The 16,957-nt window shown below is 42.4% G+C and overlaps 1 protein-coding gene across 6 annotated transcripts in view; it reads left to right on the top strand.

Moving 5' to 3' along the window:
• TASOR2 (transcription activation suppressor family member 2) overlaps positions 1 to 16,957 on the top strand; it is a 97,616-nt gene that overhangs the window by 63,020 nt on the left and 17,639 nt on the right. For 5 of the 6 annotated variants that reach the window (XM_040343286.1, XM_040343285.1, XM_040343287.1 and 2 more), the window contains 4 exons: positions 1,831 to 2,568; positions 6,008 to 6,508; positions 10,648 to 10,902; positions 13,066 to 15,495. In XM_040343286.1, the coding sequence (XP_040199220.1) occupies positions 1,831 to 2,568; positions 6,008 to 6,508; positions 10,648 to 10,902; positions 13,066 to 15,495 (3,924 nt within the window). The remainder of the gene's footprint in view (positions 1 to 1,830; positions 2,569 to 6,007; positions 6,509 to 10,647; positions 10,903 to 13,065; positions 15,496 to 16,957) is intronic. The other variant, XM_040343288.1, reaches the window with a different exon arrangement.

The following is a 16,957-nucleotide window of genomic DNA, read 5'->3' as shown; positions in this document are numbered from 1 at the left end:
AGCTGTTGACCTTTAATAAATAGCCACTCTTCTATCTAATGATCCAGCACCATCCTCACCTAGTTCTTCACTAGCCTTCAGTTCTCTGGCACCAGCATCTTAACTGTGGGCACTTGGCTGTGACAGCTTGTGGCTTCACAGCCGCAAGCCGCGCTGCGTATTGCAAATGGTCCTGCAGTCTTCTAGGACCTGTGAACTGTCCTAGAAAACTGCGAGGGGGGAGGAGGAGAACTTTTGCTCTGATCGCCAGTGTCATCTTAGGAGCATTATAGGCCCCCGGGCAATAGAGTACACCGGGGCCCTGTCTACACAATTAAGCACGAGAATTTACTGACAAAAATCATGAAATTTACTGGCAGAACCACATTTTTTTACTTTCACTGCAAAAAAGTACCTAAAATTACAGTTTTCAGTGCCAAACAATGAAAATGTCAGTATTTAAACTATAAACACATAGCTAGTGCTATTAGCATGAAGGTCAGGTTACTATAACCCAGCCTGCATAGAGTTTCCTCTTACATCAGAGTCTGCAGGATTCCCCCTTACAGTGAAAGGGAACTCTTATGTAAAGGGGAACGCTGCAGATCATGATCTAAGGGGGAACTCTGATGTGGAGGGGGGCTCTGGTGACAAGAGACCACCTTATATCAGAGTTCCCACTTACATCAGGGTCCTCAGACTAAGTTCCCCCTTGCATTGTAAGGAGGAATCCTGCAGACTCTGATTTAAAGGGGAACACCAGGAACTCTGATGTGGGGGGCACTCTGGTGACCAGAGACCACCTTCCGTAGAGTAAATACACTAAGGTAAGGGGGGGTCACTATTTTTGTATTCACTCCCTCCTTACATCACTGACCTCCTCTCAGGTGCACCGTGCAAGGCTCAGTCAGATGGCTCCAGCTTGGCTGCTCTGATTTTATCCTACAGTCTCCCCATGTCTGACTTCTCCCGTGACCCCCGTCTCGTCGGCACTCCCACTCCTGACTCCTCTCCAGACTCTCCCTCAGAGACTGTAGACACGATACAGTTCTACAGTTCTGACCTTCCGCTCTCCACCATTTTTTACTGGGGTCGCTGGGCAGCTGATGGGGCCCCCAGGCAAGTGAGGCCCCCGGGCAACTGCCCAGCGTGCCCAATGGAAAAGACAGCCCTGCTGATCGCCTAGGCCAGTGATGGCGAACCTTGGCACCCCAGATGTTTTGGAACTACATTTCCCATGATGCTCCACTACACTGCAGTGTGCAGGAGCATCATGGGAAATGTAGTCCCAGGTTGCAGTTTTGCTGCACATGTGCACCACAGGTTTCCTCACATGCGCATAATATGGTGCAGAGTCTTTTGGCGCTTCTGCTCATGACCGTATTTCCCGTAGAGAGGATGCATGTATCAAAGTCCCAGATACCAGCACGTGTATGCATGCGCCGGAGATCCCCTGCACGTGTGCAGATGTGGCACACGTCTCTATTGGGTCCAAAAGACCAGGCAGAGACCCTTTGGCACATCTGCACATGCTCCAGATATTCAAAGATGGTGATTTGTGAGAAGAGGACAAGGACCAAATTATAATATCGGAGGAGCATACTAGATTTTGTTGATACCCTCGGTGCCAAAATTCTTCTTTTGTGAGTTGGAGACCAGGCCTCCAAAGAGCAATGGCATCTAAAGTACTCTGTTCCATACACTTTCTGCTATTTTGTAAAATGCAGACTACTTGTGGCACAGTGCAGTACAAAATATGGGAGGATAATGTGTGGAGAACATGCTATTGGACCCTCTGTAATACTGGTACACATTATGTTACTGTAATCCCTTTTTTATCTCTAATTCTAGGCGGACTCCAAAGAAAGCGAGCATGAATTTTCGAAACATTCCTCCAGTGCAGAAAAAACACAAATGTCCATTGACTCAGAAAAAGGTTTTAGTATGTTACATGAAGATTTATGTTCAACAGTTTCTAAAAATGCCGAAAACGACATGCCTGTTTCACCCGAACCTGTGAGCCGTATACAAGTAGAAACATTTCATGATGAGACATTATCCCTGACTAGTGATGGGAACCAACAAACTACAACCAGAACCGAGGTCATACCTCATGAGCATACTTCTGTTACAAGTAGCACTATTGATAAAGAGGTTTCCCCCTCTGGTGCCTTAAACATAAACAGTACTTCAAATGTCTTCCATGAGGACGATGGACATTCTGACCACTCAGACACAGAGGAAGAGATTCTCAAGAAGAGAAATCCTTTGGTTCCCCAGATCCAAAATGTATCGGCAAACGCTGAGCAGCATGAATCTGTATTAGAGTCCGTTGGTGACAGAGATTTACTGGAAGCCAAGCTTCAGGGTGTTAATGTGGACTTGGCTGTAGGACAGCATAATAAAGAAAAAGAACAGGATACATCCAATGTTCACTTAGGCATTACAAATAGTAATGGTAGTAAGTTGGGGTTATGTGAGGAAAACAATCAAACGAAGGATTTGAAATCTTCAAGTTTTCGGGAAAACCTGTCGCCTTTGAAAAGCTTGAAGTATGGCTCCAATGCTAGTCCTTTGAAAGATGGAAAGGTAATTTATTGTCGATTATATAGATATGTGGTTTAGATATTCATTAGTTTTTATATTTTGCCTTTTCCATTGGTTGGTAAGCAATGGAAATATTTAAATTTTGAAGTTTTTTGTGATGTATAAATTTTAACGTCTCAAACATGGCAGCTGCAAATTGCCACTCGTATAGTCCCCAAAACAAAGCATCTGTCCGCAGCCAGGGGAAAGAATGGGGGTAAGAAATTTGCAGAGGGTAGCACTTGGGAACATACAATGTAAGAGAGCGAGTGGTACACATATACAAGTGTTTATTAACCACTTCTGGACCGGCCATTGCACATATACTGCGGCTGTGTGGCCCGGGTGCGCGAACCGATGTACTTGTACGCGCTTTAGATATAGTGGGCGCATACCCGCTGCTGAAGGAGCTCACCCACGTGTCTGGCAGACTTGATGTCAGCCGGCCAACTGCGTTGGCGATGAAGAGGTAGAACGGGGATCTGCAAGGTGGACTAGCTGTCCCTAGTGATTGGGAACAGCGATCTCTCTCTACTCCCAGTCAGTCCACCGACAGTTAGAAAGCACCTCCCTAGGGAACACTTAAGACTTTTGACAACTCCTTCCCTGCCAGTACCATTTATACATTGGTGCATTTTTATAGAACTGGTCACCAAAAAGTGTCACTTGGTGTCAGATTTGTCTATTGCAATGTCGCAGTCCCGCTAAAAATCGCTGATCCCCACCATTACTAGTAAAACATCTTTTGCGCAAACCAATCGATATACACTTATTGCGATGTTTTTTAACTAAAATGATGTATCAGAATAAATATTGGCCTAAACCGATGAATAATTTTTTCTTATTAATATATTTTTGTAATTTTTTTGGGGGATATGTATTATAGCAGAAAGTACAACATTTTTCTTTTGTTTATTGCACAAAAAAAGGTGATCAAATACCACCAAAAGAAAGCTCTATTGGTGGGGGGCATCAATTTTGTTTGGGTACAATATCGCACAACTGTGCAATTGTCATTTAAAGCGATGCAGTATCGCAAAAAATGGCCTGGTCATTAAGGGGGTAAATCATTTCGGGTTGAAGTGGTTAATTACCGATCTGAACACAGCTGCATTGTTTCCAATGGAGCCATTTACACGGGTGCATAAACATCAAATCCATAATGCAGAATCCCCAAATCTGCATGCAAGAACATGTGCTTGCATGTATAAACGCATGTAAATGCGCTTGTTAGCATGGAAATTAAGTCTAAACGAAGATTAAAAAGAGAATTGTGTAAAAGAGGCATGTTGGATTTAAATGTATCAGAATTGCATTAGGCAGATTGTATGCTTAGTTTTTGAGTGTATTGACACCCCTGGATAAATGGTTAGAAATTTGATGTTTTTGTTAAATACCAGTTCTAGCGCTCTGCATAACAACCGTAAAAGCATAAAAATGTGACGCAAAAGCAAGAAAAAAATACCTTTCTTTTGGTGGTATTTGATCAACTTAAGTGTGTTATAGCGTCCACAAACTATGGTGTATAATATTTATATATATATATATATATATATATATATATATATATATATATATATATATATATATATATATATTTGAAAATGTATCAATCATTCCTTGAGGCCTTTTAAAATGTCAGGACAAGATAAATACCCCCCAAATTACCCCTTTTTGGAAAGTAGACAATCTGAGGCAATTTTTTTGCAATTGCATTTTTTTTTAGAAGATGAAGGAATTGCATATTTTTTTTCTTTTGGATCGGGATCGGGGACACTGACTGATGACAGCATGTTTAATATCTAACTTTTTTTTTTCATACGTTCATCAGTAGTTCAATGTTACCATAGTAACATTATATTACTTTGGGGTGATCAGGGATTTTTTTTTTCTACACTTTGGTTGCTGGTACAATGAAGATTGCACCAGCAATGCTTTAAACTGTCATGAATGGGTTAGGTTCATGATGGCTGTGAATACTAGTGATCTGTGATTGGCTACAGCTAATCACATGGCTCAGGGTGCTGTGATAGCTGTGGGCCAATTACATTGACCCAGAGGGCCAGATTCACAGATGAAGTACGCCGGCGTATCTGATACGCCGGTGTACTTTCAAATTTCCCGCGTCGTATCGTTGTTTTGAATCCTCAAAACAAGATACGACGGCTTCTGGGTTAGATCCGACAGGTGTACGTGTTCGTATGCTTTCGGATCTAAGATGCAATACTTCGGCGTCCGCTGGGTGGCGTTTTCCGTGTCGGGTATGCACATTAGCGATTTACGACGATCCACGAACGTACGCCGCATTTTCTAACGTCTGTAGTCGGCTTTTTCCGGCGTATAGTTAAAGATGGTATTTTGGGGCGTATACATAGACTTGCCATGTTAAAGTATGGCCGTCGTTCCCGCGTCAAAATTCGATTTTTTTTTTTTTTTTGCGCAAGTCGTCCGTAAATAGGGATGAACATAAGTCACGTCGAAGTTCAAAAAATGACGTTGTTGCAACGTCATTTCGCGCAAAGCACGGCGGGAAATTTCAAAACGGAGCATGCGCAGTTCAATCGGCGCGGGGACCCGCTTCATTTAAATGAATCGCGCCCCCCAACCCGCCGATTTGAATTCCGCCGCCAGAAATGCACTACGCCGCCGTAACTTACGGCGCAAATTCTTCCTGGATTCGACTTGGAGCCAGGTAAGATACGGCGGCGTAGTGTATCTGATACGCTGCACCGTTCTACATGTATGTGGATCTGGCCCAGAGTATCTAAATCCGCACTCCGCTGTGTCCAATGGAGTAGACAGCGCGTACCTCCCACTTTGCCGCCAGCCTGCAGTAAATGTACTGTGGGTAGATGGCAAGTGTTTAAGCAGGGTACACTGAGGGTTTTTTTTTCAACCAGCGGGTTGAATGGCATAAAAAAAAACTCAGATCCATCCCAGCATAAATACAAGCGATGTTGATGCAGGGATCTCTTTCACTTTCTTTGTATTCCGAGACAGGGACCATTGGCTGCAATTGCTGATCGAATGCTGTGTTTTGTTTTTTTTTTTGTTTTGTTTTTTATTATTATACATAAGTTGGTTGTCGGACTGGCTTCTGTTTAAACACTCCGAAATAAAGCTGAACCGGCTGATTTTTTGGTATGTGTATATCCAGCTTTACAGTGGAGAGGGTATATATGATGTACAGTGTTTGGCTTATACCACAGTGCAAACATAAAAGCTGTGGTCAATATTTGTATAATAGAACTCCCCCCCACAAGTAGAATCCAAGCAATCACATGATGGTACAGCTCTGTAGACCTAGGGCCTCTTTTTAGAATAAGGTAAATCTACAGGTTTGTTTTAAGGCCATCATTAGAAGATGAGTGAAAATGCATCTTGTAGCCTAGTTAAAATTTTTTGGTAATTATTCCATTGTCTACATTTTACTTTATCATAGGCTTTAGAGTCTGGGATACGCTTAAATGATGACAAACGTCTGACTCTTCAAAGGCCAAACACATCAAGAATTTTCCTGGAGTTCGTGCACCGTGAAAAATCTAGTATGCCAAGTGGAAGTCAAGACAGAGCGAAAAATAACATTGATTTGCTAGCAGAGAACACTAAAAAAGTGGATTCCTGTACTGTCATTGAGTGTAATGATGGTAAAGCTTCCATTATTGATTTGAAGCTCGCGGCTAACAGCGATTTGAAGCTCGCGGCTAACAGCGATTTGAAGCTCGCGGCTAACAGCGATTTGAAGCTCGCGGCTAACAGCGATTTGAAGCTCGCGGCTAACAGCGATTTGAAGCTCGCGGCTAACGGCGATTTGAAGCTCACGGCTAACAGCGTTAAAGAAGCTACAACAAGTTCTTCAACAAATGAAGTATTAGGAAAAAGATCAGATGAGCAGGAAGAGTGTCAAAATGAGCCTTTGCCTGCTAAAAAAGACACTAATGACGTAAGTGTCACTTTAATAGAAATGTCTTGTTAATTTATTCCATAAATCGCTGAATTTTAGTTTGAGCGGCAATGTCATGAAAAGTTTTGGCTTCCCTATTTCTGGGCCTTGCTGCAAGATATTAACCCCCAGAATCTAGTGACGGGCTTCCCAATCGTGATTACACCTCACAATGATCACATAATTGGGAGTTCATCCTTGGTAGTGACCAATAGCTTTTGGAGATGGTTTGGTGACTCTGCTGAGTACTCCACTCCCAGAAGAAAAACATGCTGCATCACATGCGGTGCAATGGAAGAAAGCCCACCTCTGTGATGTCACGCATGTGTGCGCTTGGCAGGAACATGTTAACAAGATTTGGTCATGGTTAAAAGCTTTAAAATATTTTTTCTTTTGTCATCTAAATTCCTTTTGGGAGTTTTCCCTTCACTCCAGTGCAGGAAGCAGCTGCCTTGGTTTGCAGTACTTGTGGGTCCCTTTTGGTTTATTGGCGGCCGCAGGTATCTCCTGCGCTTTCTTTACTGGTGATTGCAGCTGCAGGAACCGTTTGCAGAAGCATGAATTAGGCTTTAGACAGGTGTCACTGGAATGTGTGTCTCTGTTGGAGAAATTCCCCTCTATTCTTGTTTTGCTGAAAACTCAATTTTACTATACCAGGGGTCTCCAAAACTTTTCAAACAAAGGGCCAGGCATCGGTGAAAATAAATATGGCCTCAGGGTTGGTGGTCATTAGGAGTGGTGCCCCTATTAGTAGGAGGAATCCCATGATTAGTATCGGTGGAAGAAATGGTGCCCCCTTGTAGGTGTCAGTGGGAGGAATAGTCCCTCAAGTGTCAGATAAAGGCTAGCAAAGGGCCACATTTGGCCCTCAGGCCGCAGTTTGGAGACCCCTGTTCTACACCAATGACAAATAGTCACACCAACAAAAATGTACCTAATCATTACATAGAACATCTCAACCTGCCAGGAGTTCCAATGCCTCAATACTCCAGAACAAAAACAAATGTTTTGGCTATACTTTAGGCCCCTTTCACACTAGGGCATTTTTCGAGCGTTATTCGAGCGAAGCCTCATCTGCAATCCCAATGTGCTGGTAAAGCACCGCTAAGACCCTAACGTTTTAGGGCATTTTTGCAGTGCCTCAGTGTGAAAGGGTAAGGCGTTTTTTACAGCGCTTTCAATTCATTTCAATGGAGAGGGGCATTTTTGGAGCGTTTTTTTTTTCAGCGCCCAAAAGCTGCTCCAAAGATGCTGCTTGCAGGACCTTTCTCAACGCCCCGCCAGTGCAACGCCTCAGTGTGAAAGGGTAAGGCGTTTTTACAGCGCTTTCAATTAATTTCAATGGAGAGGGGCATTTTTGGAGCGTTTTTTTTTTTTCAGCGCCCAAAAGCTGCTCCAAAGATGCTGCTTGCAGGACCTTTCTCAACGCCCCGCCAGTGCAACGCCTCAGTGTGAAAGGGTAAGGCGTTTTTACAGCGCTTTCAATTAATTTCAATGGAGAGGGGCATTTTTGGAGCGTTTTTTTTTTTTCAGCGCCCAAAAGCTGCTCCAAAGATGCTGCTTGCAGAACTCAGTGTGAAAGGGTCCATTGAGATGCATGGAGAGCGTTTTATGAGCGCTATTTTTAAAACTAAAATGCTGCAGTGTGAAAGGGGTCTAAGTGTGACATTTTATACGTTATTACTGACTTTAGGAGAACTTCCTACTAAGAATGAGACAATTATTGATCTTTCTCTTTGGAAGGAAGAATGTGCAACACAGGAAAATGTCCTTTCCTATAGAAGAATGTGAGTGAATATAAAAAATCTCTGGATGGGAATGCTTAGTTCCCCAGGAATAATGTCAGCATGGTTTCCTGTGGAAAAGTCCTCTGTTAGCATGTTAGACACTGTATGTATGCATCTTTGAGATGCATGATTGATATATTCATTTTCCCTGTTCGAATCAACAGTGATAGCGCTGTGTCTGAAATAACAAAAGACTTGAAAAGGCTCCCTATAGCCTGGGAAGGATGTAGCGATAGATCCATAGCAGAGTTAGGCCCCGTATACACCAGAGGATATCCGCTGGAAACGGTCCGCCGGACCGTTTCCAGCGGATACATCCTCTGGCGGATTTGGATCTGATGGCTGTACACACCATCAGATCGAAATCCGCGCGGAATACATCCGCGGTGACGTACCGCGACGATGGAAGGTAAATACTTTCATGCATGCGTCGAATCATTACGACGCATGCGAGGGAGGGGAGCGGACAGACTGATCCGGTGAGTCTGTACAGACGACTGGATCAGTCCGCTGATCCGTCGGCCGGATTTTAATCCGCGGGGAAATGTCCGCTAGGCCCTACAAACGTCCGGATCTATCTGATAGAACTGATCCGCGGATCAATCCCAGCGGATAGATCCGGTCGTCTGTACGAGGCCTTAGACTGACCGTAGATGAATAGATTGTCAAGCGGAAATTGTTAGGAAAGGTCGTACAAACATTCTCAGAACATTTGTTTGTCGTTCAAAAGATTCCGTTTGATTTTGAATTGAATGGACTTTACCGAACGAAAACCACATACACGTTAGAAATTGTTTCCATCCTGCTTCTTTGAATTTTCGCCTCACTGCAGTCGAAAATGAAAGTCGATTTCACCCCACTGATGGAAAAACAATCACACAGTGATTCCACATATATTTTAAATGCTAGGTGATTGTAGCTGTATTTTTTTTGAAGGGGATAGATTTTTTTATTGAATATTTTTTTATTGAGGTTTTGGTTTACAGACAAAAAAACCTCCGGACCAATATGCAGGTTAAGGACCTGGTCCCTTTTTGCGATTCGGCACTGCATCGCTTTAACTGACAATTGCGTGGTCGTGCGACGTGGCTCCCAAACAAAGTTGGCGTCCTTTTTTTGCCATAAATAGAGCTTTCTTTTGGTATTTCATCACCTCTGCGGTTTTCTATTTTTTGCGCTATAAACAAAAATAGAGCGACAATTTTGAAAAAAAAAAACAATATTTTTTACTTTTTGTTATAATAAATATTCCCCAAAAATATATAAAAAACATTTTTTCCTCAGTTTAGGTCGATATGTATTCTACATATTTTTGATAAAAATCGCAATAAACGTGTATTGATTGGTTTGCGCAAAATTTATAGCGTTTACAAAATCTTATGGCATTTTTATTAATAATTTTTTTTTACTACTAATGGCGGCGATCAGCGGTTTTTTTTTTTTTTTTTTTTTGTGACTGCGACATTATGGCGGACACATCTGACACTTTTGACACGTTTTTGCGACCATTGTCATTTTCACAGCGAAAAGTGCTATAAAAATGCACTGATTACTGTGAAAATGACAATGGCAGTGAAGGAGTTAACCACTAGGGGGCGCTAAGGGGTTAAGTGTGCCCTAAGGTAGTGATTCTTACTGTAGGGGGGCGTGGCTGGACGTGTGACGTCACTGATCGTCGTTCCCTATTACAGGGAACAGACGATCTGTGACAGTGCCACAGAGAAGAACAGGGAAGGTGTGTTTACACTCACCTATCCCCATTGTTCAGCTCCTGTGACCAATCGCGGGACACCGGCGACGATCGGGTCCTGCAGGCGCGGTCACAGAGCTTTGGACCAGGTATATCGGCATAAGGCGGTCCTTAAGTGGTTAAACTTAACAAAAATCATACAGAAACATATTGGTAAGAAATAGGATAAACAGTTATACTTGACCGCCTTTGTCTATAAACAACAGTTTAGGACATAAGATTGAGTACATAGCATGGGGTGTTATATAATATATATATATATATATATATATATATATATATATATATATATATATATATATATATATATATATATATATATATATATATATATATATATTATATAATAATTTTTTTTTTTTTTTTAATATATATAAAGCTACCGGCAGGGCCACTGATGGGGGTACCATCAGTCCTCCTGTAGGGGGCCCGGACAGCAGGGGGATCGATTCGGCAGGATGGGAGGCTAGGTCCGTTTTCACTTTAAGAGTTTCTAGCTGCATTGTTAACAAAAATGATCATAAAAAACAAACTTGTTAATTATGATACCAAAAGCGCTTAATTCTTGTGCTGTTTATCTTTTGTTTACCCTCTGATTATAGATTGCTCCATTTGGGAACATGGGGAAGCTTGAATTAAGCCCAAGCTCCAGTGATATTTCAGACATTGAAGATCTAAATACAGATAAGACTGTCGAGGAAACATTGCATACTGATAAAAATCCTGATCTGGTAGATACATCTTCAGAAGCCCCTGTGGCTGCATTCCACCAGGGTGATGATGGAAGCCCTGAAAATGATCAGTCCCAAGTAAACAGGAACACAGTAGCCATACAAATTACACATCATAGCACTGACGTAAGTATAATTTTGAAAACAAAAGCTTTCTGCTGGTTTTAAATGGCTTTTTTTTTTTTTTCCTACGTAGGATAGTGAAAAGGTTGATACTTTTTCTTGGCTAAGCAGATATATTTTATTTGCTAGCTGTCCTCTTTCCTCAGGCCTGGGGAGGAATGGCAGGTATATGATCATGTGCACTGCTTCAGACCTGTTGAGGAAACATTAGTGGATGAATAAAAAATTGATTACAAATACATTGGGATTGTACAAGACAGCAACAAAGTAAAATAGAATGCCAGCTCTTTTAGTTACTTTCTTTTTAATTAAATGTGATAAACTCTTCGAATACAGAGCTTTTTGTCCTCTTTTGAACAACTGTACATTATGTTTTTAGTATAAAAGCTAGATGAGTGTTTCTTATCTTGTTTATTATTTTTACGTCATGCTTATATTTACTAATTACTATTGAATTAAAGAGGATCTTTAGCTAGGAACAAAAAATTAAAAGTCAGCCGCTACAAATCCTGTAGGTGCTGACTTTTAATATAAGGCCACTTTCCTGTCCAAGGATCCAGCACCATCCTCACCCAAGCTGGTTCTTCACCAGTCTTCGAGTCCCCGGGGCCAGCATCTTTAGTGTGGAAAGATGGCTTTGACTCTTGGGGCTTCACAGTCAGCTTCCCACTGCACTTTGTGAATGGTCCCACAGCCTTAGACCAGTGACATGTCCCAGAATGCTTTGGCGATCTGAGCAGAAGTGGAAGCTCGGTACCTTTCAAAACCAGATAAACGCTTTATTGAATACAATAAAAAATTCAAAGTGCAATAAAAATACTTTTACATTTTGACCCTATTTAGGCAGTTCCATCTTAAGCCCTGTACACACGGGCCAGAATGTCGTCAGGAAAAAAATGTTTTTCCTGACGAGATTCTTGACAGGAATCTCTTGTCGCCCGAGTGTACAGACACTCCTTTCAGAAGAACCGCGGTTCTTTTGGAAGGCAAGAACGCTGTAACGTCATCTCGTCACATTCGATGCCGTCGCCGCCATCTTGCTGCACCCTACCTATGCCTAGGAAGCTACCGTGCATGCATCAAAGTCATTTCGAGCATGCGCGGGTTTTCCATGGCGACAGGTATAAATACACACGCTCTGGTTTCTTGGCAGGAACACACTGCCGAGAATCACAACGAGAAAATAGAGAGCAGGTTCTCTATTTTTCTCGTCTAGATTTTAGGCCGTTTTCTTGACTAAAACCTGAAACCCTCGTACACACGCTCGGTATACTCGGCAAGAAAGCTCTGCCAGAAGTTTTCTTGCTGGTTCTTGCCGAGTAAACCGAGCGTGTGTACGAGGCTTTAGGCTGGCCATAGGTGGATCGTATGCATAACGAAAATGGCAAACAAATGGATTTCTCCATTTTAACAAGCAAATTGGAGGAATCTTTTCCACTGAGACATTGAAATCTCTCAGCAGGCACTCTTAAGTGTCAGAATACACCGATCAACATTTAAGTTCAATAGAAGTTAATCAACTTATGTAAAGCAGGAACAGCCACTCGTAGATCCCGGCTTCTATCTTCACCCAGTCTTTCTTTCCGGGTTCGCAGACTGTGGCCGTGTGAATGGCCGAGCCATGATGAAGTCGCTTCTGTGTGGGAGTCACGGATGCGGCACAGCTCTCTCAATGGATGGCATGCCGTCCATGGAGAACGCAGTGTGTGTGTAGGCCGATGACATCACCAGCGCTGCTAAAGTAAATATCTCCTATACAGTGCATGTTTAGGAGATATTTGCTACAGGTAAGCCTTCTAAATAGGCCTCCCTGTAGGTATAAATTGAGAAAAAAGACTTTACTACCACTTTTAAACGGCCTTAATAGTGAAACAAGGTGCCTCACCTGCCTTTATGGGGCTGTGTTTTCCACAGAATGCGTGTAATCTAAAACAAGCAAAGGGGAAATTGCTATATCAATAGCATTTATCCTAAATTTATTTAAATCAGTCTTGCTCATGGTTATCGGTTACAACTCCTTTTTTTTTTCTTCATACAACAGGCATCGTTTAATATATAATATAGCTGCATGAGATGATTCAATATTTTATTTCAATGTTTTTGGCAAACCATCCATCTGGTGGTCCTTTCTGTTCTGTACTCTAAATATGCCTTTTTGTTTTCTAGATAAATGAAACTGACAAGACGGAGGAAAACCTACCAGTTCAAAGTCCTTCCCAACCCTGCGACATTGGTGCTGATAAAATCGACAACCTTACCACAGTATCTGAAGACTTTCAGGAGAAAGACACAGAAGCTGTTGACATTTATTTACAGCCTATAGAAGTGGAAGATATCTCTGAAGCAGATGACAGTGAATATCCTCTTGATGACATAGAGACACCTTGTGACCAGGAAGTTGGGCCTCTAATTAGTGTTGAAACATTGGGGGAAGATGGAGAGACAGATTTTGTAGAAAAACCCTTATCGTATGGCTCAGAAGCCAGCAAGTTTGTTGATTCCGAAAGCCTAGGAGAAAAGGCCTCATTGCTTGGCTCCGATTCTAGTAGGGCATCTGATTTAGAATGCATTTCTGTGTTTGAGAAGCTAAGTTTAAAAGCTGCAGAGGAGATATTTACAACTCCGATTTCTACACTTGCCAAAGAACAGGAATTACAGATTCATGGCATAGAGATCCTTCCTGCTGATGAAGAAATCATGGACAATAATCCATCTGTGGTTTTGCTGCAAACTGATCTGGATACAGAAGATCACATGGTGCCTAATATAATGGAAATAGGAAATAGCTGTGAGGTGCTCCAAGCACCAGAGGCAATGGACGAAGTTACTCCTGCAATTACTGTAGTTGAAACCATACAAGATTCGGGTGGTGCCACAAATGAGCCAGTGAGTACATGTGTTGATACAGGTGTAGATGAGCTCATGGAATCGCAGAGTGACTCTACATCAGATGTAAGCCTTTCTCCTTGTAAGTCAGAAAAAAGCACTAAAGACCCGATTCAAATTAAGAGAAATAGACTTCGTAAGGAAATTCTATCAAGATTAAAACTTATATGCCGGGGTTCAGGAATTGGCCAACACGCCAGCTCCAATTCTGAAGATGAGATCATCATTGTTCATGAAAAACCTGGTAAAAAGCACACAGAGGAGCACACAGAGGAGCAGACAGATACTAAAATAGAGGGTTTGTCAAAAGATGAAATAAATACTGTAAACCTTGTGGACAGCACCAGTGAGAACCAAACTCTCGAATTGGACATTCTTGAAGAGGAAATAGTGCAGGAAATAGCAGAAAATAACTCTTCTATAAGTTTGACCGAATCTCTTGTTTGTCAGGAAGCAGAGCAGCCAGCTTCTCAAGAAAAATGCGTATCCCCACTTCGTGATGACTTCACTGATCACATGGATCAGGATTCTGGCCAGAACCAGTCTGAAATCTGTTGCATATTAAATACTGGTAGCATAAGTAAAGAGCAATATGATCGCTGGTCAGAAACCTCAGACGACGACATTGAATTTGTTCGAGCTTATAAAGAACCTCTAGCACATAAAACAAGTAAACCTTTACAGAAGGAAAGCCATGAGTTCCCCAGTCCTTCGGTGGAAGTGCCCACACCCCACTCTGAACCAAGCCGTTCAAGAAAGGAAAAACATTCTAAAAGGAATTCTGGCTCAAATGCATCACGGCGGGAGACGGGTGAACATGCACCAAGATACCACAGAGACCCGGATTATTCTAGCCCTAGACGTCACAAGAGTTTTATCATAACTAAAAAGTTAAGAGATGCTGGAAGAACTCGGCCCACGGTCCACAAAGAAAGCATCCATGGTGGCAGATCTGACTATGACAGTTTATTTGCGAATAGAAGAATGGTCTCAAGTGACCTCACCCAAAACACCATTGACATGGAGCATTTGCGTTTTATGTGTAAATTAAAAGAGGTTTTAAGAAAATCTTCCACAGATCTACATGTTTTTGAGCCTCCCTTTCAGACAATGTTTGAGTCCAGAAGGATTCTAGGCTGCCCAAGGTCCAGAACGAAGTCTATAAGCCCTCTTCTTATCACAGTCCGTTGTACACCTCACAGGAGAGACTATAGAGGGCATGACGGCTTGTTCCCAAGCAGTTCTTACAATCAAGCTTATGAGGGTGAGCTAAGGGACAAGCCTACATATTCTTCTAGGACTCCTAAAAAAGTAAGAACATGTAGATATTCTCCTTATCATTTTAACCGGTTGAGGCATGAGAGCTCACTGGAGAAACCAAACAGCGATATCTCAGTGATTATTAGGGAGTGCACCCAGTCCAATCACCTAAAGCTGAGCCGTGTTGGCTTGGGTGGCACTCCTGTAGAGAGGACTTCAGCCTGTTCGGCACCAGAAGAGAGTGACCGACAATTAAGACAGACATTTGACCGCACGTCCACCAAATCAAAGACTGTTGGGAATATTATTTCCGATCTTTGCACTAACCTACGCAGCAGATTACACGGCATAGCAAGAGAGTCTACGCAAACAAACTCTTACTTTTATCTTGGCAAGACCAATGTGGATCAGGATAATGACAAAGGCGATGATTTCTTTTCATTAACAAAGGTAATATTCATGTGGTTTTTATTAATCTTTTACTAAAACACTTTCTCTATACTAACTAGGTATGTCCTATTACATGTGGATTGTACTGAATAGGCAATATATTGCTGTTTATTTTAAGGGGCTTTTATTTTCAGCAAGAAAGTTAGAAACCCCTTTGCATTGGGACATGCCAGTAGCTATAGTTCGGACAATTAAAGCGGGTGTAAAGCTTGTTTTTTTTTACTTTCATGCATTCTATGCATAAAGGTAAAAAACCTTCAGCATGCAGCTCTACCCACAGCCGCCCCCCCCCCCCCCCCCCCCCAATACTTATCTGAGCCCAATCTCGTGACGTGCAATAGAGCAGCTGCTCTCCTGGGTCTCGGCCTCATTGGCTGAACACAAAAATCGAGGCGCAGGAGCAAGCACGGATGAATGTCCCCCATAGCAGGTGGCTTGCTATGACGGCACTCGGCAAGGGGGAGGAGCCTAGAGCGTCCACAGGGGACCCAAAAAGAGAAGGATCGGGGCTGCTCCGTGCAAAACCCTTGAACAGAGCAGGTAAGTATAATATATGTTATATTTTTTTCTGGGGGGAAAAAAACCCCCACCTAAGCCTTCAATACTAATTTTAAAGTACATCCTTCAGCTTTGTAGGCAATGGTTAAAACATGCGTGCGTGTATGCGTATGTGTTTGCCATTTAGTCCTTTTGGAGTGATTTCCCTTCACGTTCTATAGATACAGGAAATGAGGTCTACAAAGTGAGAACTCCCCCTATCGGACAGTTGTCCCCTGAGCAAGTCTGCCCATTGGAAGATTACTGTTTATTCCTGTTCTGGAGACAACGCAAAATGTTTTGATTTTCCCTCACCTTCAGTCCCCTGACAAATCTCCTTGGGACAAATCTCCTTGGGACAAATCTCATTGGGACAAATGTGGAAAGTGAATCTCTAGCGCGCAGGGATATAAACCTAAAAGCTAGCACTGAGCTCATTAACTGTGCTTTAGCACCATCTAGTGACCACTTACCAACATCACTCTTGTTTGTGTATTTTTCTAAAGCCCATACCACCTGAATAGATGAGAAAATTCATACAAGGTATTGTACACCTCAGAGAATATCAAAACACATACATTTTAATGTATAAAACCGGAAATATATATATTGATGATTTTCTGTGATAAAAAAGTGACATTTCACAGCTCCTCATACTTCCCTTAGCAGATTCTTTCATACAGTTGTGAAGCATCTTCCTAGTTGCTACAGTAAGGCCCCTTTCACACTGTGACGGGTGGTGCGGTGGGCGGTAAAGCATCAATATTTTTAGCGGAGCTTTACCGTCGGAATTGCGGCGGTATTCGGCCGCTAGCACTGCGGTTTTACCCCCGCTAGCGGCCGGGAAAGGTTTAATACCGCCGACGGTATAGCGGCTAGCAGGACTTTTGGAGTGGTCCTGCTAGCGCACCGCTCCAGTGTGAAA

This window comes from Rana temporaria, chromosome 3 (genome assembly GCF_905171775.1).
Source record: "Rana temporaria chromosome 3, aRanTem1.1, whole genome shotgun sequence".
NCBI classification, from domain to species: domain Eukaryota; kingdom Metazoa; phylum Chordata; class Amphibia; order Anura; family Ranidae; genus Rana; species Rana temporaria.
This window is presented reverse-complemented; position numbering and strand designations above follow the sequence as displayed.